General features: G+C 40.4%; 2 protein-coding genes across 2 annotated transcripts in view; one reads left to right on the forward strand and one right to left on the reverse strand.

The window, feature by feature from the left end:
* The window catches only part of XCL1 (X-C motif chemokine ligand 1), a 169,550-nt gene that overhangs the window by 39,592 nt on the left and 119,066 nt on the right, over positions 1 to 10,892 (reverse strand). The gene's annotated exons all lie outside the window — the stretch shown is intronic.
* On the forward strand, positions 3,119 to 6,402 carry LOC108526721 (lymphotactin). The gene is made up of 3 exons (XM_017867553.1): positions 3,119 to 3,339; positions 5,120 to 5,234; positions 6,104 to 6,402. Exons 1-3 carry the CDS (start codon positions 3,150 to 3,152, stop codon positions 6,270 to 6,272), a joined length of 474 nt encoding a protein of 157 aa, XP_017723042.1. The 5' UTR covers positions 3,119 to 3,149; the 3' UTR covers positions 6,273 to 6,402.

Genomic DNA, 10,892 nt, shown 5'->3' on the forward strand with positions numbered 1-10,892 from the left:
GATGTGGTGCTGAGAAGAATGTATATTCTGTTGATTTGGGGTGGAGAATTCTATCGATGTCTATTAGGTCCACGTGGTGCAGAGCTGAGTTCAATTCCTGGATATCCTTGTTAACTTTCTGTCTCGTTGATCTGTCTAATGTTGACAGTGGGGTGTTAACATCTCCCATTATTATTGTGTGGGAGTCTAAATCTCTTTGTAGGTCTCTAAGGACATGCTTTATGAATCTGGGTGCTCCTGTATTGGGTGCATATATATTTAGGATAGTTAGTTCTTCTTGTTGAATTGATCCCTTTACCATTATGTAATGGCCTTCTTCATCTCTTTTGATCTTTCTTGGTTTAAAATCTGTTTTATCAGAGACTAGGATTGCAACCCCTGGTTTTTTTGTTTTCCATTTGCTTGGTAGATCTTCTGCCATCTCTTTATTTTGAGCCTATGTGTGCCTGTGCACGTGAGATGGGTCTTCTGAATACAGCACACTGATGGGTCTTGAGTCTTTATCCAATTTGCCAATCTGTGTCTTTTAATTGGAGCATTTAGTCCATTTACATTTAAGGTTAACATAGTTATGTGTGAATTTGATCCTTTCATTATGATGTTAGCTGGTTATTTTGCTCAATAGTTGATGCAGTTTCTTCCTGGCATTGATGGTCTTTACAATTTGGCATGTTTTTACAGTCTTTTGCCCATTTTTAAACTGTGTTGTTTTCTTGCTAATGAGTGCTTGAGTTCTTTATATATCTGGCATATTAATTCCTTATCAGATGTATAGTTTGTAAATATTTTCTCCCATTTCATAAGTTGTCTTCTACCTCTGTTGATGATTTCCTTTGCTTTGCAGAAGCTTTTTAGTTAGATGTAATTCTATTTGTCTGTTTTTGCCTTTGTTTCTTTTATTTGCTTAGGTCAATGTCATGAAGTGTGGCTTTATGTTTTTAGATGATCATCTTTCATTTAATGCGCAATCATTGTAATTTTGGCATTTTAAAAATAATTCATGTATTAAAAAACTAATTGTTGAGCAATTAATACGTACCAGGCTTTCTGCAAGTGCCAGTGATCCAGAGATAACAAGGGAATCTCCTACTCTCAAAGAGCCTGCCATCTAGTGGGAGATGCAGGAATGTAATTGAGTAGAACAGAATGAGATTAGCTGCAGAAGAGCCATGAGAAAAGAACAAAGTTCTAAGAGAGCATAAAGGGGTGGCACTACTTACTTTTGTGAAAAAAAATTCAGGAAAACTTATACAGGAAGGATGAGTTTAAAGTAACTATGTAGGGAGCTGTCATGGACATTCCAGTTAAAAGAAACGTGTCAGGAGCATAAAAGAGGCTGGCCCATTGGGTTGGCTGCACATGTATGTGTTTGTTAAGGTTTGGGAGTGTGTGAGTGAATGGTGGAAGGTGAGTCTGGAAGGAAAAGCAGTACTAGATCTTGAGCATTCTTATATATGACAATGCAAGATTTGCAATTAATCCTGTAGGCAATGGAAGTTAGCAAAGAGGTTCTCAGTAGGGAAATGGCATGATTAGATTGAGGCTTTTGGGTGATCACTCTGGCAAAGCCACAGAGAACAGAGTGAGAGGAGGCCCTAGACTGGGAAACTAGTTAGTCCACTGCAATTGGCCTAACATTTGAGCAGCGTTTGAGTTAGGAAGAAAGGAGGAGACATCTCAAAGAACTACTTAGAAGGTATACTTAGTCCAGTTGAGAATGACGCGTGGGTGGATAGCAATGACCCTAAGATGTTCCCTATATATCAGTATTTGGAAATCAGAAGGAAGAGAACACATTGCTCCATGCTAAGGACTAATATGAGGAGAAGCAATTTGAAAAGAAGATGTGTCCAGTGTTCAAGGAGTGATTGTGTAGTAAGGTAGAGATCATTAAAGAGCCAGTTGGAAGTTTAGAATGAAGTCTGGGTGAAAAATCAAACGCGATTAGTGGAAAGTCTCTTAGAGGTTAACCTATAATTTCTATGAAAACATAGGAATTTATTTTCATATTCCTAATAGCAAACGCAAAACCTTTAACTACACATATATTTAATAAATACATTTTATAGGTACCTATGTAAAATAAAGTACGACCACTACACAGCAAACTCAGTGGCAGAAAAGTTCCAGTGCAATCAGTATATTTAAATTCTACTGGGAGCATTGCAAATTAAAATTACATTTGGGGAGACTATATAGCAATATATAATAAGAGCTATAAAGATGATCATATCATTTTACCCAGTAATCCTACTCCTGGTTATTAAAGGAAATAATTCAGTGTATATTAATGAAACTGACCTTATAGTTCTGATCTTTATAATAAGTTATAAGAAAATGGTTTAATGTGTATGTGTGTATATTTACTCAAAGTAGAAATATGAAGGCTAAAAAAATGGGAAGATATTTACATTGATGTTAAAACAGCCTTTAAAATGACCACAATTATGAGAACACATGTATGCCAATACAGATTCACTGGAAAAATATTAAAAATGGAAACTATCAGATGGTAAGATTATAGATCATTTTATTTCCTTTTTATCTGAAATAGTTGGTACAGCACAACTTTTCAAAAGTTTCTATAAATGTGTATGTCAAGTTGTAGTAAAGCAAACATATGTATATAGACATGCTTAAATAGTTATTAATTGTTTCTTGGGTACCTGGGGAGATTGGGGTGAAGAAAGGGGGGCAACTTGAATAAAGGTGGAGGAGAAAAATGACAGAAAAGAAAGCAAAGAATCGAGAAGCTTAGTGTGGCAGCAGCCTTTCTTCCCCTCCTGAGAGAGTCAAAGGGTGGCACCAGGGACTCATGATCCATGGCTGTGGAAGCCTCATGTCACACTGGATGTCACATGAGGTGGGATGGAACACAGTGACCACTCCACCTCATTTCCTTTACAGTTTCCGTGCCAGGCCATGGCAGTGAACAGCCTTCAGGCATGTCTACAGCGGAAGATCTGAATTCAGGCTGGTGGCAGGAGACAACGCAACCACGTTTTCTTTTATGCATAAATTAGGTTTCATTGACACATTAACCACAGATAAAGGGGTAAAGACCACAAGGCGTTAGGTTAGTATGAACAGGGAAAAGGGCCTTTTTTTTTTTTAAGAAAAAAAAAGCATCAGTATTGCAAAGACTTTCCATGATCCCACACCCACCTAGAAAGCCCCCTCTCACCGCAGGAAGTGCGCTGACCATTGGAGGAATAAAAGAGGTCCTCAAGGAGCCTGATGCTCACTCTCTCCTTGCACAGCTCAGCAGGACCTCAGCCATGAGACTTCTCACCCTGGCCCTCCTTGGCATCTGCTGTCTCACTGCATACATTGTGGAAGGTAAGTCGAGAAGCTGTCTGTGAGATAAAGAACAGGGAGGCAAGGCAGGTGGGCACACATTTTGGGTTTGACTCAGGTTTTGACTGAAGCAAACTGCTTTCCCCAGGCGAGCCTTAAACTTCTCATGTGCAAAAAAGGAATGATGATTTTGACTGTAGGGGGCTTCGTAAACTCCCAGAACAGGGAGAATTTGGTTAGTATCTGGGCTCCTACTTTTCGTAATTGGGTAATTCTGGGTACATTTCTTAACCACTCAGGGCCTATGCTTATTTATGTATAAATTGAATAGAATAACAGACATGATCACTTGATATTAAGATTAAATAAATATTATGGTTTATTTATTTAATAACATCAAATTTCCTTGGAAACAGTAATTTTTTGATTAATGTTAGCCATGGATTAGAGGCGATGATTATAAATGCATTTGCAGCTTTTGCCCATTTAATACACAGTTTGATAAATTATCAAAATCTTTGAGAGTTCAGTTACAATGTGGGAATGCACCAGAGAATGTATATTCTGGAGCAAATCAGTGTTTTCAATACAAAACCTGTGTGAAGGTGACAGTGTGCTTCCTGTGGACTGGATGTCCCAGTCGTGCCTTCCTTCCCCTTGATAATGCAGTAAGGGACCTCTTTTAGGACACAGGACAGGCAGAAAGATAACCAGCTTGATGGGATTCACACCAGGTGCAATCACTACCAGCTGAGGCCTCTTGTTATCCAGCAAGGTGGTGATGGTGTTAACCCCTGCTCAAAGAAAGGGTGATTTCCTGTGGGGACACTACCTTTGCCAGCAGGTTTCTTCTCAGCCTGGGCCAACAGTCTCTGCTTCTTCTCTTGCTTTGTCTCTGATCAGTACTTGTGGATCAGCTTAAGGGGCTGAGTAGCTGTTTGGGGGTCTAAGGCCTGGGAGAGCTGGTTAATGGCAGAAGGCACTTTCAGCTGCTTATAGAGGATAGCTCTTTGCAGATGGAAACAGATATAGTGGGGCCATTTCACAAAGCAGGTAAGGTCCCTTTTGGGCTGGATATCCTGTCCAATGCCTGCCTAAGAAAACTCTTAGGCCTTTTCTCACACAGAGATTTCATCACTTTCTTAGCCTCCAGCTTCCTCACGACAGCAGGGACTGGGGCCACCTTCTTTCCTTGGGCCTTCCTTCTTTTCGCCATCTTGGCGGCTGACAGGGAGAGACATTTTACCACTTAAAAATGGGAACAACTTTATTTACTCAGTCAAAAACATGCTTCCTTCCCCCACTGAATGTTGCCTTGCCTAGAGTACTCTTCACGTGTTACTCTGTAACCTCACTCTAACATGTTGCACTATTTGACATGATCTTTTCTGTTTACCTGTCTGTGGCCTGGCTCCCTCATTAGAAGATATGCTCTGTGAAAACGGGGATAAAGTCTGTCTTAATAAAACATGTGGGTCACAACAGGCGCTGTTGTATAAATGAATGAATGAGTGTCACTGGGGCATTAACTAGCTGTCCCAAATGTCTAAGTGAAAATATACACAGAAATGGGATAATCTTGTTATTTTCTCTCAGCATGAAATTCTTGAAACAATTCTGTTGATTGAGTTTTTAAATTAGTCAAATATTTACTAAGAATCTGTGATGGGCAAGAGATTCAGGATGCCTATCGGTCATCTCCTCCCCCAAAAAGCAAATGGCCTTATATTCTCACAACATTCTCAGAGTAATTTAACAGATGATTGTTCCTATGATCTTGATAATTGCTTTATTTTTAATTGTCTGTTTTTTTTCTCACCAGGTGTAGGGAGTGAAGTCTCAGATAAGAGTACCTGTGTGAGCCTCACTACCCAGCGACTGCCAGTTAACAGAATCAAGACCTACACCATCACGGAAGGCTCCTTGAAAGCAGTAATGTGAGTTTGCCTCCTCAGAAGTTGGGCTGGGTGGATATCTAGAGGTATGGAAATACAGTATACAGAAATGCTGCCTTCCTCAGGAAAGTAGGTCAACATGGAGGAACAGCTCAGCTTAACTGATAACCTCTTTATTTTTCCTTATCAATCATGTCTTTATGCAGTCCAACCAAATAGCGATTATTGCAAAAATTGGGCTGTCAAATAAAGAACAGAAGTCCTCCTCTATTTAGCTTAGTGGAAGAGTCTGTTGAATACTGTGCATAGCTCTGAGGTCTGGGTTTAGAGATGGCTGGCCCGTGTCAGGGTTTCCCTGCAAGCCTCACTGGAGTTGGGGGTTCTTAGGGTTGAGTTAGGCAGAGTCACTTGCTTTATCAGTTGCCATATTTCAACAAAATGAGTCAATGCACAACCTACGTGGTCCCTTTCTTCTACCAGAATCTCATTTTTAGAAGTAATAACTCTTCTCAACACATAATTGCAAGCTTTACTCTAAAAAATGAAAATGTAAAAACCACCTTTTATTAAAAAAATAAGATGAGTATTTTTAAATTTGGAAAGGAAGAGGGTATGTAATAGTGGAACTAGATGGCCTCAAATGTCTTTTTGTTACAACATTTGGTGACATGGATGAAAAAAGAACCTGTGAATTATGGTGAACAAAGGGGCTGGATACTACTTGCAGATATTTCTCCTTTATGTTAAAATAGATGACAGACGGGTGCCCATTTTTGATCTCATGGCTCTGAAAGACTATTTCTTGCAGTAATTTCTGCACAAGATCTCTTCAAGTCTGCTCTGATCTTAACTCTTGACCCCAGGGCTTTGAGAATGTGGCTAAATTCATCTGTGTTTTCCTTGCATTACAGTTTTATTACCAAACGTGGCCTAAAAGTCTGTGCTGATCCACAAGCCAGGTGGGTGAAAGACGTGGTCAAGAGCATGGACAGGAAATCCAACACCAGAAATAACATGAACCAGACCAAGCCAACAGGAACCCAGCAATCGACCAATACAGCTGTGACCCTGACTGGGTAGTAGCCTCTGGCACCCTGTCCCTCTCCAGCCAGCCAGCTCATTTCACTTCACACACTCATGGACTGAGTTTATACTCACCTTTTATGACAGTATTGCATGAATAAAATTATTCTTTTTTTTTTTTTTTTTTGCTTNCGGGTGCCCATTTTGATCTCATGGCTCTGAAAGACTATTTCTTGCAGTAATTTCTGCACAAGATCTCTTCAAGTCTGCTCTGATCTTAACTCTTGACCCCAGGGCTTTGAGAATGTGGCTAAATTCATCTGTGTTTTCCTTGCATTACAGTTTTATTACCAAACGTGGCCTAAAAGTCTGTGCTGATCCACAAGCCAGGTGGGTGAAAGACGTGGTCAAGAGCATGGACAGGAAATCCAACACCAGAAATAACATGAACCAGACCAAGCCAACAGGAACCCAGCAATCGACCAATACAGCTGTGACCCTGACTGGGTAGTAGCCTCTGGCACCCTGTCCCTCTCCAGCCAGCCAGCTCATTTCACTTCACACACTCATGGACTGAGTTTATACTCACCTTTTATGACAGTATTGCATGAATAAAATTATTCTTTTTTTTTTTTTTTTTTTGCTTTTAAATGTCTTCTGTATTCACTTATATGTTCTAATTAATAAATTATGTATTATTAAGAATAGTTCCGTAGTCTATTCATTATAGCTAGGGAAAGGTAGTATATCATTTGTGTTTGATTTCTGTCCTACTTGTACCTCTCTTTGACAGTAACCATAATGGAAGAGATTCCGGCTAGTGTTTATCAGAGGTGAAAACTGTAACAATTACTCTTAGAGTCCAGCTTGTAATGGTTCTTTACACATGAGTCACAAGTTACAGCTGTGACAATGGCAACAATTCGAGATCTATTTCAATTTGTCTATATAATAAAATTCTATTTATACAATAAGGGAGAAAATAATCCAGTCTGCATAAATGTCTTCTTTTGAGAAATGTCTGTTCATATCCTTCGCCCACGTTTTGATGGTGTTGATTTTTTCTTCTAAATTTGTTTAAGTTATTTGTAGATTCTGGATATTAGTCCTTTGTCAGATGGGTAGATTGTAAAAATTTTCTCCCATTCTGTAGGTTGCTTGTTCACTCAGATGGTAGTTTCTTTTGCTGTGCAGAAGCTCTTTAGTTTAATTAGATCCCATTTGTCTATTTTGGCTTTTGTTGCCATTGCTCTTGGTGTTTTAGTCATGAAGTCCTTGCCCATGCCTATGTCCTGAATGGTATTGCCTAGGTTTTCTTCTAGGGTTTTATGGTTTTAGATCTAACATTTAAGTCTTTAATCCATCTTGAATTAATTTTGTATAAGGTGTAGGGAAGGGATCCAGTTTCAGCTTTCTACATATGGCCAGCCAGTTTTCCCAGAACCATTTATTAAATAGGGAATCCTTTCCCCATTTCTTCTTATTGTCAGGTTTGTCAAAGATCAGATGGTTGTAGATGTGTGGCATTATTACTCAGGGCTCTGTTGTGTTCCATTGGTCTATATCTCTGTTTTGNAATTGTTTCTTGGGTACCTGGGGAGATTGGGGTGAAGAAAGGGGGGCAACTTGAATAAAGGTGGAGGAGAAAATGACAGAAAAGAAAGCAAAGAATCGAGAAGCTTAGTGTGGCAGCAGCCTTTCTTCCCCTCCTGAGAGAGTCAAAGGGTGGCACCAGGGACTCATGATCCATGGCTGTGGAAGCCTCATGTCACACTGGATGTCACATGAGGTGGGATGGAACACAGTGACCACTCCACCTCATTTCCTTTACAGTTTCCGTGCCAGGCCATGGCAGTGAACAGCCTTCAGGCATGTCTACAGCGGAAGATCTGAATTCAGGCTGGTGGCAGGAGACAACGCAACCACGTTTTCTTTTATGCATAAATTAGGTTTCATTGACACATTAACCACAGATAAAGGGGTAAAGACCACAAGGCGTTAGGTTAGTATGAACAGGGAAAAGGGCCTTTTTTTTTTTAAGAAAAAAAAAGCATCAGTATTGCAAAGACTTTCCATGATCCCACACCCACCTAGAAAGCCCCTCTCACCGCAGGAAGTGCGCTGACCATTGGAGGAATAAAAGAGGTCCTCAAGGAGCCTGATGCTCACTCTCTCCTTGCACAGCTCAGCAGGACCTCAGCCATGAGACTTCTCACCCTGGCCCTCCTTGGCATCTGCTGTCTCACTGCATACATTGTGGAAGGTAAGTCGAGAAGCTGTCTGTGAGATAAAGAACAGGGAGGCAAGGCAGGTGGGCACACATTTTGGGTTTGACTCAGGTTTTGACTGAAGCAAACTGCTTTCCCCAGGCGAGCCTTAAACTTCTCATGTGCAAAAAAGGAATGATGATTTTGACTGTAGGGGCTTCGTAAACTCCCAGAACAGGGAGAATTTGGTTAGTATCTGGGCTCCTACTTTTCGTAATTGGGTAATTCTGGGTACATTTCTTAACCACTCAGGGCCTATGCTTATTTATGTATAAATTGAATAGAATAACAGACATGATCACTTGATATTAAGATTAAATAAATATTATGGTTTATTTATTTAATAACATCAAATTTCCTTGGAAACAGTAATTTTTTGATTAATGTTAGCCATGGATTAGAGGCGATGATTATAAATGCATTTGCAGCTTTTGCCCATTTAATACACAGTTTGATAAATTATCAAAATCTTTGAGAGTTCAGTTACAATGTGGGAATGCACCAGAGAATGTATATTCTGGAGCAAATCAGTGTTTTCAATACAAAACCTGTGTGAAGGTGACAGTGTGCTTCCTGTGGACTGGATGTCCCAGTCGTGCCTTCCTTCCCCTTGATAATGCAGTAAGGGACCTCTTTTAGGACACAGGACAGGCAGAAAGATAACCAGCTTGATGGGATTCACACCAGGTGCAATCACTACCAGCTGAGGCCTCTTGTTATCCAGCAAGGTGGTGATGGTGTTAACCCCTGCTCAAAGAAAGGGTGATTTCCTGTGGGGACACTACCTTTGCCAGCAGGTTTCTTCTCAGCCTGGGCCAACAGTCTCTGCTTCTTCTCTTGCTTTGTCTCTGATCAGTACTTGTGGATCAGCTTAAGGGGCTGAGTAGCTGTTTGGGGTCTAAGGCCTGGGAGAGCTGGTTAATGGCAGAAGGCACTTTCAGCTGCTTATAGAGGATAGCTCTTTGCAGATGGAAACAGATATAGTGGGGCCATTTCACAAAGCAGGTAAGGTCCCTTTTGGGCTGGATATCCTGTCCAATGCCTGCCTAAGAAAACTCTTAGGCCTTTTCTCACACAGAGATTTCATCACTTTCTTAGCCTCCAGCTTCCTCACGACAGCAGGGACTGGGGCCACCTTCTTTCCTTGGGCCTTCCTTCTTTTCGCCATCTTGGCGGCTGACAGGGAGAGACATTTTACCACTTAAAATGGGAACAACTTTATTTACTCAGTCAAAACATGCTTCCTTCCCCACTGAATGTTGCCTTGCCTAGAGTACTCTTCACGTGTTACTCTGTAACCTCACTCTAACATGTTGCACTATTTGACATGATCTTTTCTGTTTACCTGTCTGTGGCCTGGCTCCCTCATTAGAAGATATGCTCTGTGAAAACGGGGATAAAGTCTGTCTTAATAAAACATGTGGGTCACAACAGGCGCTGTTGTATAAATGAATGAATGAGTGTCACTGGGGCATTAACTAGCTGTCCCAAATGTCTAAGTGAAAATATACACAGAAATGGGATAATCTTGTTATTTTCTCTCAGCATGAAATTCTTGAAACAATTCTGTTGATTGAGTTTTAAATTAGTCAAATATTTACTAAGAATCTGTGATGGGCAAGAGATTCAGGATGCCTATCGGTCATCTCCTCCCCAAAAGCAAATGGCCTTATATTCTCACAACATTCTCAGAGTAATTTAACAGATGATTGTTCCTATGATCTTGATAATTGCTTTATTTTAATTGTCTGTTTTTTTTCTCACCAGGTGTAGGGAGTGAAGTCTCAGATAAGAGTACCTGTGTGAGCCTCACTACCCAGCGACTGCCAGTTAACAGAATCAAGACCTACACCATCACGGAAGGCTCCTTGAAAGCAGTAATGTGAGTTTGCCTCCTCAGAAGTTGGGCTGGGTGGATATCTAGAGGTATGGAAATACAGTATACAGAAATGCTGCCTTCCTCAGGAAAGTAGGTCAACATGGAGGAACAGCTCAGCTTAACTGATAACCTCTTTATTTTCCTTATCAATCATGTCTTTATGCAGTCCAACCAAATAGCGATTATTGCAAAATTGGGCTGTCAAATAAAGAACAGAAGTCCTCCTCTATTTAGCTTAGTGGAAGAGTCTGTTGAATACTGTGCATAGCTCTGAGGTCTGGGTTTAGAGATGGCTGGCCCGTGTCAGGGTTTCCCTGCAAGCCTCACTGGAGTTGGGGTTCTTAGGGTTGAGTTAGGCAGAGTCACTTGCTTTATCAGTTGCCATATTTCAACAAAATGAGTCAATGCACAACCTACGTGGTCCCTTTCTTCTACCAGAATCTCATTTTAGAAGTAATAACTCTTCTCAACACATAATTGCAAGCTTTACTCTAAAAAATGAAAATGTAAAACCACCTTTTATTAAAAAAA

This window comes from Rhinopithecus bieti, unplaced genomic scaffold, assembly GCF_001698545.2.
Source record: "Rhinopithecus bieti isolate Rb0 unplaced genomic scaffold, ASM169854v2 scaffold_3763, whole genome shotgun sequence".
In the NCBI taxonomy this organism is placed as follows: Eukaryota; Metazoa; Chordata; class Mammalia; order Primates; family Cercopithecidae; genus Rhinopithecus; species Rhinopithecus bieti.